The sequence below is a fragment of the Oryzias latipes genome, chromosome 13 (genome assembly GCF_002234675.1).
Source record: "Oryzias latipes chromosome 13, ASM223467v1".
Taxonomy (NCBI): Eukaryota; Metazoa; Chordata; class Actinopteri; order Beloniformes; family Adrianichthyidae; genus Oryzias; species Oryzias latipes.
The window spans coordinates 30,446,553-30,464,690 of NC_019871.2; the positions used below are offsets into that span (position 1 = coordinate 30,446,553).

Here is an 18,138-nt window from a genome sequence, read left to right on the forward strand (position 1 = left end):
GCACTCCCACACCTCCATACATGGGTGGGGTCGGCCGGTCTTCACCCTGGTCCTCTCAGGGCGGCCGGGCTTATGGGTGGCCTGTCGGCTGCGGGAATGGTCGGGCATACGGCGCTGGGGGTTGGCCGGCTGGGGGGGGGGGGTTACTGCGTGGCGGCGGGGGGTGGGGAGGGTAACCAGATGATTGTGAGTATGTGTGCGTGAGTGAGTGCATGGGTGGGACGGACCTGGGGGCTGGCTCGCTGGGACCCTCTGGGGCTTTCCCTCCCCATCACAGAGAGGGGAGGGCACTGAGAGGGTTGGGGAGGGGGGCTCAGATATTATGGCGGGGGGGGTTGTAGTGTGTAGGGTTATGGGGGGTGGCTGTGGGTGCGTGGCGATCCCTGGGTTGCTCGGGTCGCGTGCCTGGGCTGGCTTGCGGAGACCGGGCGCCGGTCGGGTGGTGGCCGGCTCATGGGTTCCGGGGGCCCTGGCTTTGTCCTTGGCGCTTGTCTCGGTGTCCGGCGCCCGGTGGCCCCCATGGCTGCCGCCTGGTACGGCTAAGCGCTCCTGTCCTGTGGCCTGGGGGCCGGACACTGGGTTCGCTTATGCCTCTGGGCATTGGGGGGGCCCCTGTAGGGGGGGCCTTCTCTGTGCCTGGCTGGTGGGGTGGGCGATCCCCTCCTCCCCCCCTCCCGGGCTGCCTGGGTCCGGATGCTGGGGGGGCTACTGGCCTGGGGGGCTCTCCTCCCCTCTCCTGGTCTGGCTGGGTAGGATCTGGTTCCCCTTATGAACACACGGTTCACGTCGGCAGCATGCATGTATCTCCACCCCCACGTGCACGTGCACACTGCCACACTGCTCCCTGTCTGCTTCATCCCTCCTAACCCACAGTGTATTGATGGACAGATCATTTTCGTTCATCTTAGTGTCAGATTTTCTAGTGAAAATCTGACACTAGATTTTTCAGATTTTTTAGATGTAATATTTATCTTTCCAGCAGATCTGGTATAATTGTTACAGCTTAAAATAATAACTTATTCGAATCAGTGCTTGTATCCCCCACCTTTTCACCTTTCTTCCTTTTACTCTCTTCCACCCCCCCCTCACCTTCTTCCCCTCTCCCTCCCCACACACTAAATGCAACAAATAAATAAAAGAAAAAAATACGACAAAAAGGGGTTTATACAAATCTACACTTTAGTTTCTCGAAGCTATATAACTTCTTTTTGTGATAGTAAAACCTGCCCAACACAAAAAGCCTTCAGCTCTAATCTGTTTGCTCAGCTGTTGGACAGAACAAGTTAAAAAAAAAAAAGAACGTGTACAAAACTAGGGTGCTTCATACACAAAGCCTCAGCGTTACAGGCCAGACATGCAGCTGTAGTCAGCGAATTACAAACAGGAAAAAAGGCAAAAAGGAGAGGTTTTTCTTTTTTTACTATGGAGAGAAAACCATTTATGTAAGACCTTAATTTGTCTCTTAAAACATTCTTTAAAGTCCCACTCTGAGCATCTTTTGGTCTATTGCAAAAGTTTTCCAGTAGTCCTTTAATGAGGATTATGCCATTTTTAGCTAAAATCTAAAAACCATAGGACATTTCTGCAGAGGGACAGGAGTTCATTAATAATTCCCCTTTGAGTTGTATCTCTATCTCTTTTTAGAATTGCAACCTGCTACACCACATAAGAGTCATTTTTCCATTATTTCTCTTCTCCTCAAGCACACCTTAGAATGCGCTGGGGGAGGGGGGGGGTGGAGAGAGTGGCCAGTCTGTTGCATTTTCTACATCACTATTAGCTCTTTTTCCAACAGATGATTACTGTCTGCTCCTGATTTACGACAATTGGAATAAAGATACAGAAAGGCAATTTTAAGATGATTTATTTATATATTTATATATATATTATGAGAAAAATGCAACAAGCACATGTTAAAAAAAAACACAATTTACATTGGAGTGGGTCTTTAACTCTATGGTGTATTTAATACATAGTACTAGTAACTAATGACCAAACTCAGGCCCTACAATAATGATGATATAGTTTTTATTATATTTTTACACATAATTTTTAAATTGCATGAACGCTGGGATAAAAAGCTCAAAAACATTAAAGTAGTTTTCGAGGGCTGACTCTTTTGGTGCTTGGACTAGATTAGGAAAGATGTCCAAGCATCTATGAAGTGCTAATTCTATAGCATGGAAGCTAACAGCGAGCTATAATGACATCATGACCCGTTCACTGTTCCTCATTAAACGGGTGCAGGAGTCATGCGTGTGTGTTTCTGCTCACTCCAAACATGGCAGCCCACCGCCGTCCTGCGTCTCGGCGTGACTTTGCAGATGCTCCGTCAGCGTGTCTCTTTTTCCAAAGTTTTGAGAGCAAACTTGACAAGAGAAGAGTTTTCCTCCAGTGTGAGTCAACATGTGGACTCGGAGGTTTCCCCTTTGTTTGAAGCTTTTGCCGCACTCGCCACAGGAGAAGGGCTTCTCCCCGGTGTGGCTCCTCATGTGGTTTTTCAGGGTGACACTTTGGCTGAAGCTTTTGCCACATAGCACACAGGAGAAGGGCTTTTCGCCCGTGTGAGTTCGTATGTGTTTGGTCAGGTTGGTGCTGAGACTAAAACTCTTGCCGCATTCCTTACAGGAATAAGGCTTTTCCCCGGTGTGCGTTCGCATGTGCTTGGTCAGGGTGCTGTTTTCGGGGAAACCTTTGCCGCATACCTCACAGGAAAAAGGCTTCTCGCCGGTGTGCGTTCGCATGTGCTTGGTCAGGGTGCTGTTCTCTGGGAAGCTTTTGTCACAGAGCGTACATGAGAAGGGCCGGTCCCCGGTGTGGGTCCGCATGTGGCTCATCAGGATGCAGTTATCGCGGAAACATTTCCCACACTCTTTGCAGGTGTGTCTCTTTGGTTTTGGGGGTCTCTTTTGTTTCCTTGTCGGAGTGGAGTTATTGGGGAGGGTTCCACAAACATCCTGTTTCTCTGAGTCAAAGTCCCATCGACTTCCTGACATGTGAGGGATACCTTCATTTTTTCCCCCGTAACTTCTGCCCCTCCTCTTCCCCGGATCTTCCATCTCTGGATCCGTCTCTCCATCTGTGGTTGATTCTTCACGCTGGTTCCCATCTTCATTTAACTCCTCCGTCAGGTGCTGTTGACTGTTTAGATCTGCTTCTCTGTGCTCCTCTTCATAAGTAGGAGTCTCCTTTAAGGCATCGGCCTCCTGCTTCAGATCCACGTACTCTTCATCCTGGCTGATGCAGAGCTCCTCATATTCCTCTTTGATGTGTGGAGGTTCTGGTTCCTCTTCCTTCACACTGAAGTCCACTTGCTTGCAGAGATCTCCTACTGTACTGTGATGAGGGTGAGGATGGACTGCAGAAACACAAGAAAGGCCCATCATCATCATCCTCCTCATCCACCACCACCACAACAACAACAAGAACAACAACAACAACATTTGTGCTCCTTGGTTTCTGTTCAGGAGCCAAATGGTTTTTATCACATTTCACATCTTCAGCTGTTGGCAGGAAGGATCGTTTCACAAAACAAAACTACTTTTGACAAAAACAAACCTACATTTCAAAAAACACATTGACATGACATAACTAATTCCAAAAGATGTGCATCCATTTGGATTTCTGATAATTGGATTTCTCCTAATTGAGATCGGAGGATTTCTGATTCATCGGGCAGTCTAGGAGTGGAAGACGGAGAGAGGCGAGCTGTGTGCACTGAACACTGTGCTTGTCTCACCAAACAATATGTTTCCAAAGAAAATCTACAGCCGGTTTACTAACTGTCAATTAGGGCCACAAAAAATCTACCCGTGGGCCACCATTGGCCCCCAGGCTGCCATTTGAGAACCCCTGACCTACACCCATGCTAAGCAAGGTGCACCTATCATCGCTGCCTGTGCCTCAGCCAACTTTGAACTTGTAGCCCACTTATAAAAAGCATTTATTTTTGCTACAGGATTTTAAAGGGTTAATTTCCCTACAGACAATTAAAGGGTTAATTTTCCATTTGCGGTAGAGATGGTTTGGCTCTCCAGGCATACCATGCAGGGCTCTGTGGAGGGGGCCATCTTGTGTCTGCGTGTTTTTTTCTTGCAAGCACGAGGCAGAGAGGGAGCTGCGTGACCAGCAGAGAAAGATCGGCAGTGTTATAGACGGAAGAAGAAAAATAATTTAAAGAGTTAAAAGAAGCTACTTTTTTTTTTTTTTAGATCGGTTATGTTGTGTGCCGAAAGAACATTTTCGGAGCGGCTACGTTGTGAACGCGTCGTGTTTAAGAATTCTTGGAAACTCCGGTGAGTAGGAAAGAGTTGTTGACGGTTATGTTTTAAATTAAATTCTGTTAAAAAGGGGAACAAAACAATTCGGAGTATGTAGAAAATGTTAAGTTGTGTATTAACTGTGTTATAAATGTTTACTTTATTTGATCTCTTTCTGGTATACATATGCGTGAATATGCACTTTTGAAAAGTTAATTGAAAAGGTGGTTGAAGTATTCATTGTTTAAAAAGAATTGTATTATACCATGGTTATAATAATTTTATTTGTTAAAACTTTATTCATACAGTTATTTTTTTCAGATTTGTGGAAAGGGAAATTCCTTTCACTAATAGTAATACTTGTTAAAAGGATTACTGAAGTTTTTGTTTGTAAATTGGTTTTGGTGAACTACTAAAAAAAAAGAAAACCATAAAAAAAAAACAATTTCCAAATTCGAGGGAAAAGATATTGGGTTTATTGAAAGATGAGATCTCACTTGAACTATAGATTATAATGTGTCTGATTTAATCTGTACTATGTGCAGAATTGTTTTGATGACCCTCAATTGTAGCTCGGACTACAATTCTTCGTTGTAGGTCGATGGCGAGCCAGGCGTAGAACGAGAGTATCCTGTTGAAGATTGAAGTACAGTGACGCCAGCTGTTACTGATTCCCATCAACAGGATTGAACCCAATCTGAAAGGACAAGAGATAAGGAACATTCCTATACACATTCACTTATCCTACCCGGGTAGAGAACAAATTGAGTGCACAAACGAGACAAAGAACAATTTATTTTATACTATTTTTTTATGAAGCTGATTTATTTTGTAAAAGAAATTCAGTTTTAGGAAGAAATTATTATTTATGTTGTTCTATTTTGTGTTGTAAAAGGTAATGGAATAAACCTGCCCCCTGTTATTTAAACACATTGTTGTTTCTTCTTCTCTTCGTAAATAGAACCTAGTAACTTTGTGTAGCTTTTGCTGGTTAAGTTGACACAAGTGCTACAAACTGTATGTGTGTATTTCTGTTGTATGTCTGGTCTTGTTCGGGTTGTACTGGAACGACACCTCATATGTTAGTGTAAGCTGTGCATATGATGATAAATCTCTATTCTATTCTAAATTAAAGCGATAAAATCTGTGGAAGGGAGGTTTCGTTATTCCTAGAATTTGAGATGTTCCCCTTTCTGTTCAAATGCCTTTTAGTCTTCCCCACTCCTAAATTTGTTTTGTAAATGTTAGGTTGTTCCAAGAACGTGTGAATGTGTCTTTTCAAATGTATGTTTGTTTGTGTCTCAAAAAGTTTTGCTTTCTGGAATGTATTTGTTTTTCTTGCCATTTCCCAGCCACCACAGTGTAGAGAAGAGACGCTGAAAACTGTCAAAATGATCTCATTCTGTTCTCGTCTGCATTCCATCACTGCAGCAGAAGGTTTAGCAAAGGGTGAGGTTACGACCTTCACAGGTTTGATTTATTTCCATCCTGACAAAAAAACAATCCCAAAGCTCACATCTGAGCAGAACAGAAACCCTGTCTGATGATTTTTGGCATCTTATGCAGATTTTGGGTCTGTGATACAATATGGTCTTTGTTTATTAATGTGAGATCAGAAACAAACACATATTCAAAAAGTATTTTTCGTGCCTTCATGCAAAGGACTACAGTGGGACCCAGAGGCTGTCATCCGCTGACATGAAGGGCTGCGTTTGGAGTGATGGGGCTGGACCGCTGCATGGCTGCTGCATGGCTGCTGCATGGCCGCTGCATGGCCGCTGCATGGCCGCTGCATGGCCGCTGCATGGCTGCTGCATGGCTGCTGCAGCCCCCTGCTTCACTGTGTAACAACGAGCAGCAGTTTTAATGAGCAGAAACGGTCAAAATAATTATTGTTTGCTTGTTCTTCTGTACCACAAAATAAAGAAAAAAAAACTGCAGCAGACTGGAAAAGACAAAATTAGGAACTGGAATTTAAAAGAGTGAAATAACAGAGAAATTACACACAAAGTAGAATCGGTCATAGGTGTTTTCCCTGCATTTTCCCTTCTTTCGTCTCCTTTGACAAACGTGTGAAAGGCCCTGTTTGAACACTGGAACCGCTTCAGCACAGGAGGTCATGGGCCTGTCTGTGTTTGTTCAGCTGCTGGATGGGGCCTAAAAAATAAACCAATTCCTTCTCTCTTCTCAGTCTTTGTCCCGGCCAGCAGCTGAACAAACAGATGTGTTAAACAGACTTTGCTGCCACAACAGGGTGATTGCAATCCATTTTCATATTTATAGTTTTAACAAACCTTGTTTCTGAGGCCAATCTTTGCTTGCTTTATTTGTTTTATTACAGCTATACCCCAAGACTAAAATATCACAGCATTTGGAAACTACTGCCTCCTCCTGTCACGTACAGATCCAACCAACACAGTTGTGATGAGCTCCACACAATACACAGAATACACCACTAGGGGCGCTAGACTGTTCCTGCTGTTCTGACTGAGACTCTTTCCTGGTTTGATTGAGAATAGCCTAGCTGGCTGGGCGGTGATCAGAGTGAAGAGTCACGTACCTACGGCGTGCACCTGGATCGGCGCTCCGTTCTCCGGCAGTCCGCGCTGGCGGCGCAGCTCCTCCTCGTACTGACTGACGGTTTTCTCAAAGAGTCTGAAGATTTCCTCCGCGGCAGCAGTTAGTCTGTCGCTGATGAACTCTCTGACCGGCTGAAGGGAGGACATGATCTCCGCAGCTGCTGCGATGTCTAGCTCAGAATCCGCCGTCCTCCGATCAAAAGCTCTGGCTGCAGGCTGGCGCTTCTGTTTACTTTTGTCTCGCATGTGACGAGATTCTGCCCAATCAGAACCCAACGGTTTAGCCGAAGTTCTTCTTCTGCGGGACAGTGACAGGCTATTCTGTGCACCAGCGCCACCTAGCGGTCTGGAATGATCCGTATGTTGCTGGATTTATCTGATTTTGTTTTTAGCTTTAAACATTATTCTTAACTTAAACATCAACATTTACAATTTCTTATTTCAAAATGTACTTTTCTCTTAGACTTCATAACTATAACTTCAACCTTGTAAACCATCATGTAAAGTTCCCATTTTTCATGTTTTTGCATGACCAGTAAACTTTTTTTGATTCAAAATGGCTTCTTGGTATTTAAATTTAAAGGCTAACGTTCACTCCCACCAAAAAAAAGTAAAAGAAGAAAGTTAATCTGTTTATGTTTTTAGTTTGTGACTTTAAAGGAGATTACTTTATTACAATTAATCTGATAGCAGAGAAAGCTGTCTGTAAATGTTTGTAACTGTATTTAAACACATCTACAGGACCTTGTTGGGGTTTGGAAAGTATGAATAGTTTTTGTGGTACTGTACTTGTCTCTCTCCTGGATCTTTTCCATCTCAGGTTCTGGAGTAGCCAGTCTCTGGATCTCAGTGCAGTAGAGAATCTGTGGAGGGAAGTAAAAGTCAGTGTTAACCAGCAACGGCACTAAAACATCACAGCTCTTAAGAAGATCTGGATGGAAAATTGAGTCATAATAGCAGCTATAGAATGAGCAAACCCGGTGAAGACCTACAGAAAACATTTGACTTCTGGAGTTGACAAACGCTGGTTAATCTTTCTGGACCATTGTACAATTAGAGCATTTTAAAATCATGAAAAGTGTTTATCTGGATTCTTTTTCATATTGTATCTCACAATAAAAGTGTATCTAACCACTACAGACCTCTGTAATCTTCTTAAGTGGTACAAAATACGTTTATGCCTCAAAGTACAACTTTTAATTAAACACAATGACTCAAAAATCGAAACTGTTTTAAGATGGAAGAACTTGTGTTTGAAAAATATATACGAGTGTAGCTGTTGTTCCTAATGAGCAGGACTGTTGTGTACAGGTTTCCTTTGGGTGTGTCTGCAGGTGAATGATTGAAATCATAAAAAGCTGCAGGAGCTGATCTCAGAGCTGCTCTGACAAAGACAGAGAAGGTGCAGAGGACTTCTCCTCAGACCTGCTCTGGACAGCAGAGCCGCAGACATTCATGGAAGAAGTAAGTGCCTCTACTTTTTCAGTCTTTGAGTTCTCCTCTTCATCAGGACTGCTGGTGTGTGTTTGTCGCTGCATCCATGTGGAGAGGTCTGAATTGATTTTTCCTGATTGTTCTAGGGTTTTTCTGTTTATTGTCCTCTCAGGGCCCAACCAGGCACAGCTAATGGTTCCCCTACTGAGTCTGGTTCTGCTGGAGATTTCCCTCTGAATTTTAGAGATTGGAGCTTTCACCTTTTGTTTACCCAATGCAGAGAAATAACCAACAACTTCAATGTAATTTTGGTTACTTTTTTAAGCTGTTGTCCAATGAAGATGATCGGTGCTTATTGGAATGATCCCAACTGAAGCTGATGTTTTGGGGTTTTGTGGAAAGTTTTGGACTTCCTCAGTTGTGAACTTTCACTGAGGAGCAGCAGCGGTTGGACTTACCAGCTGACCTTTGGTCCTCGCGTCGCGTGTTCATGCGGTCTTTGTTGGTCAAAGTGTAAAAATGCTGGATAATGTTTAACAGAGAGCAGTGGGCGCCCCCTGTTGGTTTCTGTCAGACCGCAGTCATCATATGGACATCCCGGGCAACCCCACCCCCACTTCCCTTTCCCATTGCTAAAAGCTCGGAGCAGGAAGCTTGTGGTCCGCTCAGCATATTTTCTTGCTTGTTTTCCAATGGCCTTTTTCTATCTATTCCTGGTTAGCAACAATTTGAAAAAAGAAATACTCAGAAATGCAGTTTTGAGCTTAATTTTCTTAACATATGTCCTCCGTTGTGAGAAAAGTGTCACAAGAAAACCTTAAAAACACCCAAAACACAATTTTCATTAGAGTGGGTCTTTAAAAACAATTGATCTACTATTTGGTTCTTGTTGCAAAAGCTTTTTCTTTCTATTTTGCAAAAGGTTTCTTGGAGAAGTAAGCAGTATTGCATACGATATTGCAGTATATATATATAATATGTTAAGAAAAAAAATTAAAGATTTCAAAAAGAAAGAGAATTTAAAAAAAAATCATCTGAATGAGGACTTTCAGTGTCATCAAAAGCATTTGCAGACAACAGGGAAGCTGATTGTGAATGAACCATTGCATTGTGCCTTGCTCTTTGTAGATTTTGTACATTTTTCTTCTTCTTTATTTTTTTTTTTAAACTGTTTATACTTTTTGTTGTACAACTAAAGCCTGTTCACTGGTGCTTCAACAGTCACATTTTCCAGGTTGGTATCAAGTCTTTATTTTCATGAAGGTGAAGTTCACACGGTGACCTTCACTCTGCCTGATATCATGTCTGCTTCCCTAAAACATAGGAGTGTAGAACATTGGCAGGTCAATAGGAGTCAGTCTGGAGAAGACATTACAAGTTAAAGTGTGAGCATTCACCTTTACAGTTGTTTTCATAAATGTGCATTCCCTGGAAGAAATGATGATTTCTGGGTAATTTTTCAGAGATTATGAATGATAGCACAAAAACTTTTTTTTCATCATAGCTAGTGGTTGGGTGAAGTCATTTATCGTCAAAAAATTTTGTTTACTCTTTTAAATCCTAATGACAACAGAAACTTCCCAGATGATCCTGTTCAAGGGTTCACATAGCAGTTCTTAAACCCTTATTGCCTTCTTTTGCATCAATAACAACTTGAATTCACTCTCGCGCCCGTTGTGGATGAAGTTCCTTTTTTTTCTGTAATGGTACATGTTCCTTTAAATTCTTGGGCTGTCATACTTGAACTGCCCATTTGAAATTCTCGCAAGAACAGCTCAATAATCTTGAGGTCAGGAGACTGAGATGGCCAATACAGAACCTTTATCATATTCTGTTAGAACCATTGACAGGTGGACTTGGCCTTGTGTTCTGGATCGTTGTCATGTTGAAAAGTCCAAGTGCAACTCATGCACAGCCTCCGAGCTGAGGCGTGCAGGTTTTCCTCCTGTCATTTGATTGTAATTTATTGTGTGTGGTTGTTTGTGTTTTGCTGCTGGAAACATGAATTTCTCCCTCGGGAGATTAATAATCTATCTATCTATCTATCTATCTATCTATCTATCTATCTATCTATCTATCTATCTATCTATCTATCTATCTATCTATCTATCTATCTATCTATCTATCTATCTATCTATCTATCTATCTATCTATCTATCTATCTATCTATCTATCTATCTATCTATCTATCTATCTATCTATCTATCTATCTATCTATCTATCTACAGTCTCTTCTGATAACTTGCTGCATTCATCTCCCCATCTATTCTGACCATGTTTTCTGTGCCTATGTAGCTTACACATCCCCAAGCATCAGAGATCCACCTCCGTGTTTCCCAGTAGGAATGGTGTTCTTTTCATCATTGGCCTTGTTGACTCGTCTCCAAATGTAGCGTTACAGTTTTTCTCAGTCGCTTTAGTGCAATTCTCAGATCAGAATTGAAGTTTGCAAATACGTGTGTGCATTTCTCAAAACAATTTGTACAAACAGCAAAACACTATAGATTTCTTGCAAAAGCCTGTAACGTGCTCAAAATCTTTAGTTCATCTCTCAAAACTAAGTCTTTATGTCATTGAACATGTCAGTGCCATCAGAATGTCAAGTCCTTGTGTCATTGTCTACGAACAAGACAGTCAAATGACTTAGTCATGTTGTCAATATAACTGTGTACTTTAGAGGGAGGTTCTGATGTAAACTATGGCTAAAGTTTTGATGACAATTATTGTAAAATATAAGTTACACCTTTTTTGTTTGATTGCAAGAGACTGGACAAGATTCACATTTACACTTTTATTGTTCGTATTGTAATTTGTTGACAGACCATGTCATACCAACATAGAAAAAACCCACTGCAAACAGTAACACAAAGGGGAAAAAAGATAGGACAATATTCTGTCCAACAGTACAGGCAGTGCAGTAGGAATTGGTGTGGTCTTCCTACACCTCTTGTCGTTCCTGTATGTTAGGCCACAAATTCTCATCCACATCACAGCGAATATCCTCTTTTTCAATGCAGTGAAATATGTTTGTCACATCATGACAACTTGGTCAACCATTTTGCAGTTAGTGACTTATACAATGAACTAATGACTAGGTGTTTTGAGGATGAAGACTATTACACAGTGAACTATATAATACATTTTGATCAACATGACATAAACAATTGATAATGTAGCAAAGAGCAGAGAATTGTACATAATCATTTGCATGGATGAACCAAAGCAATTGGAACTTGTTCAAAGAAGTGAAAAACTGCTTATATGATGTGCACAAGTGACATCATGATGTGAAGATTGAACAAATAGTTTGGGGAATTTCAGTCAGATCTGAGAATTGTACCAAAGTGACTGAGAAAAACTGTAATGGTTTTGGCCAAAATGTTCAGTCATGGTCTCATCACTCCAAATGACTGTGGTCCACAAGTTTGGAGGCGTGTCTCTGTGCTGTTTGGTGTGTTGTAGTGTTGTTGAAAACAGTAGAAATCAGACAAAAGTAAAATCTTGTTAGAAAATAAACTGATAACAAACCAGAACTACAAAGTGAAGACATTTTAGGACAAATAGAAAAAGAGTCTAAACTGATCTTGAAATGATCATTTTTGGCATTTATACTGCAAATACTTGAAAGTCCCCTCATATGGTTGCAGATACTTCATGGACCTTGTGGTTTCAGATGATCAGCCATCCAAGGACTAAGCCCAGCTCAGTGGCTCAATGGTTTTTGTGTGCTGCACAGATTCCAGCTTGAAGCAGCTTAAACTCATTTGAGTTATTGGGTTGGTCAGAAAACTGCTTTTTCACAGAAAACATAAAACAGCTGTTGGATAAGGGGGGTGTAGTTGGGGCTGTGTTTCTTGATCTAAAAAAAACATTTGACACTATAAATCATAAAAAGCTACTGACTAAACTAACCAAATTCAATTTCTCCTCTAGTACCATAAAATGGATAGAATCATATTTGTCAAATAGATCCCAGTCAGTTAGGATAAATCACTATCATCCCTCACCTCTCCCTATCTCTACAGGTGTCCCGCAAGGTTCTATTTTAGGTCCTTTACTTTTTTCACTCTACATCAATGATCTGCCCTCTGTTTGTTCAAATGTCTTCACTCAGATGTATGCTCATGATACTGTCATTTATTCACATGGCAATAACACATCTGAGGTGGCAGAGAAGCTCACTGAAACGATGGGACATGTGGCAAAATGGTTGGAGCAGTCAAGTCTATGTCTCAGTGTAAACAAAACAGTTGCAATGTTCTTTTCCAAGACAAACCGTAAAAATCTTCTGGCTGATGTTTTTGTGGCAGGAAAGAAAATAGACATTGTTGAAAAGTTTGAATACCTTGGGATTTTAATTGATATAACTTTCAATTTTAAATCACAAATTCAAAAAGTTTGTAACCGTGTGAGGTCTAACCTGTCCAATTTTAGATTTATTAGGGCAAATTTGTCACTGCAAGCTGCCACAATGTTCATGCATGCAATGATTTTATCATATATGACATACTGCCTCACTACCTGGTCACAGGCAAACAAATCAGCATTAAAACCTCTGGAGTCACTTTACATTCAAACAATTAAAGTACTGGATAGAAAACCAATAAGACATCATCACTGTGACATTTTACAAAAACACAAACTGTTAAGCTGGGAGAATTTCATCAAGTATGCAACACTATGCCTATTCTATAAAATCATTTACGGTCTGTCATCCCCTCCACTCAGTCAGTTTGTTAAAATAAGATCCTCCCAAAGAGTGACTCGAGGGTCGGGTCAACGAGACTGTATAGTTCCTCTGAGGAGAAGTGCCTTCAGCCAGAGCGCCTTCTCTGTAACAGCAGCACAGGAATGGAACTCTGTCCCTCACATCATAAGACACATCACCACATACACTCTGTTTAAAAAGAACCTAAAAAACTGGCTCATATCACAGCAAACATGTTCACATTGAACTGGATTAACACCTGCCCTTCCTCCTCCCCTCTATCACCTTTGTGTCTTTTATACTTGTTTTTTATGTTTTCACTATGTGCATGTTTTTATTAGTATATGTATTTTAGATGATAATTTAATTGTAAATGTATATTTTTAATTAATGTATTTAATTGACTTTTTTAGGTTTTTAGGTTGACAATTTTTAACACCTGTCCGGGGACTACGGATGAAAAATAGCCTTTGGGCTAATTCTGGCGCATTGCAGTGATGCTTTTAATGTGCACTGTCCCTGTTAAATAAACAAATAAATAAATAAATAAATAAAACACAAGTTACAGTATTTGCTTTCTCAAGTGATCCTTAGAGAAGTTCGGTTGGAGGTTGGATCAGGTGACTTTCCAAATCAAACTTCATCTGATCAATCGTGCCAGTTTTGAATTCAAAGCAGGCTTATCAATATGTGCGTTCTAACAGTGAGACAGCACTCATCCTGTGTTTGTGCTGTAATAGAGTAGTGATGAGTGGGGCGCAACTAAGCTGCACGCTCATTTCACTCACAGCGCAATCACATGAACCGAGCACAAGAGAGAGGAAAATAGGAAAACCTAGAACCATTTCTCTTTTTAGAATCTTACCAGCTCCACAAACAACCTGCACCTGAGAACTGAGAGAATTAAGAAACCGAATCAGCTCCTCAAAACTGAGACACTTGGTTATTTTAAATGCCAACCTTTACTGGGATTGATTAAAACTTTTTTTTTCTTGTTTTGCACATTTAAATGTATATTTTGTGTTGTGGTTGCAGCGTTTTGTGTTGTTTCACTTTAAATTTGTTTAAAATGAAAAAGATTTTAAGAAAGTTATATAGTTGTAAGTAGGATGGCAGTTTTTTTTGTATTTTATAGTTTAGTTTTTCCATTTTATCAACAGTGAACAAATAAAAGGATATTCATATAAAGCACATATTAAAAAAACTTTTTTTTAGCATCTACAATTCAGTTTGTGCAAAATCTTTTATGATTGTTCATAATAAATTAATTAGAGAAACAAAACAATCTGAAGAGCTGATTGGGAGCTGAAAGAGTCGAGTTCGAGCCAGAAGAGACGGTTTTCTAGAAGAAGAGCAAGAATTCCCATCATCATCATAGCGCAGGAATCTTTGTTTGCATTGATGCTGTGGTCACATTCCTTTATGCACAAGGGGAACATTTTTAAGTCAGTTTGGTAGAACATTTCATTTACTGACATTTGCAACCAGACATTGATTTACGAACCAAACATCTTTTAATATAAATACATTTATACACGCATTCAGCACATATAGGCCTATATTAATTTAGCAGTAGGACAAGCATTTCACTGTACTATTCTTTTTATTAAATTTGGTATTTTAAAGATCTTATTTATTATTTATACTAATTTTGCAAACAAACAGCTTTTGCTTTACAATTTTTTATACATGAAATCTCTATGTGACGACTACATTCATTTCATTTATGAAAGAAACCGATTTTGGAAATCATAAAAGTTTTATTGCCGCACGACTTAACACACATAATGACGCTTATGACATGCTGGTCTCTTTTGTTCTGATGCTGATGTAATTTTATAGTCTGGTCAGCAGATGTTACCAGTTTCAGTGTGTCAAATGCTTCACAACTCTGAATCATGTTCTTATGACATCTGACCTACAGTTGCAGATGTGCTCTTTTAATTCTCATTTACCTATTGACATGTATGTAGGGGCTATGGCTCTTAGTTGAGTGGTGGTGTGCGTTTCTTCTGCAGATAAAAGTAGAACGTGTGTGAGCTGATGGGAATCCAACAGCATGGACTTGCATGGGGACAGAGAGGGGGGAGCCCCTCCCTCTACTACTGCTCTGCGACATAAGCATGAGAGCCAGAGCAAAGTTCAGAGGTGAACTGAACATCTTTTAATGACATCAGAGCTCAGCACTCGGGTTCAACACCATCCTTTGTTTTTCACAGGAACCAGCCAAGACTTGGATCCAGATCCAGCTGTGGTTCCTTCAAAAGTGACCTTTCAAAGGATTTTGATATTAACTTCAAGGAAAACACTTCACCCAAGAGGTGTACAGAAACGTATGGAATAAGTTTATTTTTCTTTAGGTTTTAAGTTTAGCAGCACCAGCTAATATTTCTGATTACTGGTACCTTAACTTATTGTATGTTTGACTTTATTGTGACATGAGTTGACAAAGTCCTTATTCTTCTGTTTGCTCCAGTAAAAACCTTTAAAAGAGCTGGTACAGATACTAAGCTTTACATTCACATGTTTGCTGATATTATTATGCATATCTAGAAACAAAACAAAAAGTAACTGGGCACATGGGTACAACTGTAGCAGAGTAAGATTACCAGTATTTACTAGGGATGTAACGATTTGTTTTGACCAGGGCTGGCCAACCCTGGTCCTCAAGAGCCACAGCCCTGCCTGTTTTCCAGCTCTCCCGGGACTGCTTGATGCTGAAAACCTAAAATTAGGCGTGTTCAGTCAATCAGGATTTGGATTTACGGTATTTGAGTGAGGTAATCAGCAGCAAGGTAAGAAGTGAAAAACAGTCAGGGTTGTGGCTCTAGAGGACCAGGGTTGTCCAGCCCTTCTTGTATTTTCTTCTCAAGATAATGAAGTGTGTCTGTGTACAAACAAATAAGTAAACAAGAATTAATATCAAATCCATTGACATTTTAGTTTCCTAAGGTTCAGTCCACTGTTGTTTTTCCACATTCAAATAATCCAAAGGGAACATTATTAGAACATTCTAGCACACTGGATGGTCACATCTTTGCTAAATCCAAAGTGTTTCCACACATTGGACTGAAATAATGGATCAGGTTTTGCTGACATCACATGTGTGTTGTCCGGTGTGATGTCACTTGATCCTTTTTTACCTTAATAATAAAATAAACCTACTGTACCTCAATCCATGAGGTGGTTTCCAAGATCGATGATGTCATAAGAACAGGCAGATGGCTGGATCCAAATCCAGCAGGTATTTATTAGCAGGCATTTGTTTGCTTCGCTAAGAGTCCACAAAGCTAAATCAGGATCAAGCAAGCTGGGGTCTAAAACAGGCATAAGGTCATCAGAGGAGATACAGGGTAGTCAGGATCCAGGCAAAGTCGAGGCAGGGGGGAGGCCACAGGCAAACAAGAGTCAGATACAGGGTCAAAAGACAGAAGATCAGGTCCAAATATAACTCTCGGTAATAACAGCAAACTGGCACAAACAATACTTTACACTGAGTGAAGCTCAGTGCGGTGCTTAAGTAGACTGTGACTGATTGAGAGAATTAGAGTCAGGTGTGTGGCATCCAGGAAGAGCACCCTGGGTTTGCTGGGAGATGAACTGCATTCTGTACTCTGGAGACCGCTCCCGCCAGTGACCATAGGGGGAGACAGAGTTCTTACTTCTGTATTCAAATGTTTCATTTTGAAACGATTTTATGATGGTATAGGTCAACTAAAAACTTATTTCAGACAGATTTATCTGGTTGGATTGTAGGAATATAAATCGATTCATCGATTAAGTCGATTAATTGTTACACCCCTACTATTTCCTCATTAATCTACTCAATTGAAAGTAAAGTTTGATGCAGTAAAGCTATTCTCACATCTGATGCAGGAATGAATGCAGCGAAAACTGGCGTCAGTCTTAGTTGTCATTTCAGCATCATGCAACTATTGTTGGTATTTTGTCTCAGCTTTATACACACTCCATGTCTTCCCTTCATCCTGACATTGCAGGTTGTGAACCTTGTGAATTCATTTTGATTGTTTTCTGACATGTTTCATTAAGAATTTAATACAAGTCATTATTATAGTTCCTTAAAAATGTAATTATGGCCCGCAGCAGTCATAGACTGCAAGGACCATATTGTAACTGGTACGAGGGTCGAACACTCAAAAAGGTCCAAAACGTCAAAAAAACGCGTCAAAACGCCAAAAAATGGGGTCAAAAGTCGCCCAAAGCACACAACGACACGACAATTGTGTAACGCAACAAAAATACACACACACACGCAGAACACCAACGCACAAACGTCAAAATTGTAGTCGCAAAAATGACGACAAAAACCCAAAAAAGCCCCAAAAAGCCCTCAAAAGACGGGTTTAAAGCCAAACAGAAATGCCCAGCCTATAGTAAAAGACAGGCCGCATTGAAATACATAGGCCACCTGACTGCAAAAACTTCTATATTGTTTCTGCTTTGTTTCATTATTATTATTATGGCCCGCAGCACTCACAGAGTGCAAGGACCATATTGTAACTGGTACGAGGGTCGAACACTCAAAAAGTCCAAAACGTCAAAAAAACGCGTCAAAACGCCAAAAAATGGGGTCAAAAGTCGCCCAAAGCACAAAACGACACGACAATTGTGTAACGCAACAAAAATACACACACACACGCACAACACCAACGCAAAAACGTCAAATTTGTAATCGCAAAAATGACGACAATAACACGAAAAAGCCCCAAAAAGCCCTCAAAAGAAGGGTTTAAAGCCAAAAAGACCTGCCCAGCCTATAGTAAAAGACAGGCCGCATTGAAATACATAGGAAATCCTAACCGCAAAAACTTCTATATTGTTTCTGCTTTGTTTCATTTTTATTATTATTATTATTACGTTTCTTCTTTCTTACTGCGTCTTTGAGCTCAAATTTGACCCCCGCCACATACTCGAAAACTCACCAAAATTGGCACACACCTAGGATAAATTCAAAATGAATTTTCGGCGAAGTGAACGCCCCCCCCCCCAAACCCGATGACCTCACAGTCGGCAAAACCGTAAAAAAAATGAATGGTGCCGAAATCTCAAATGGAGCCAATTTTTTTTTTTTCAAGATACAGTTACGAAACCAAAACACGGGTGTTGGAGATATCCTAAAGAAGTTTTGAAATCATTA

General features: G+C 40.7%; 2 protein-coding genes across 2 annotated transcripts in view; one reads left to right on the forward strand and one right to left on the reverse strand.

The window, feature by feature from the left end:
• Positions 1 to 1,874: 1,874 nt before the first annotated feature.
• LOC101174938 (zinc finger protein 616) lies at positions 1,875 to 7,285 on the reverse strand. The gene is made up of 2 exons (XM_011483007.3): positions 6,820 to 7,285; positions 1,875 to 3,358 (listed from the first exon to the last, which is right to left on the reverse strand). The coding sequence occupies exons 1-2, from the start codon at positions 7,082 to 7,084 to the stop codon at positions 2,271 to 2,273; spliced, it is 1,353 nt and encodes a 450-aa protein (XP_011481309.1). The 5' UTR covers positions 7,085 to 7,285; the 3' UTR covers positions 1,875 to 2,270.
• A 936-nt stretch (positions 7,286 to 8,221) lies between these two features.
• LOC101157752 (NACHT, LRR and PYD domains-containing protein 12-like) overlaps positions 8,222 to 18,138 on the forward strand; it is a gene marked incomplete in the record, with an annotated part of 26,681 nt that continues 16,764 nt past the window's right edge. Inside the window, 3 exon segments of the mRNA XM_023961780.1 lie at positions 8,222 to 8,302; positions 14,999 to 15,128; positions 15,200 to 15,313. Coding sequence (XP_023817548.1) covers positions 15,040 to 15,128; positions 15,200 to 15,313 — 203 coding nt within the window.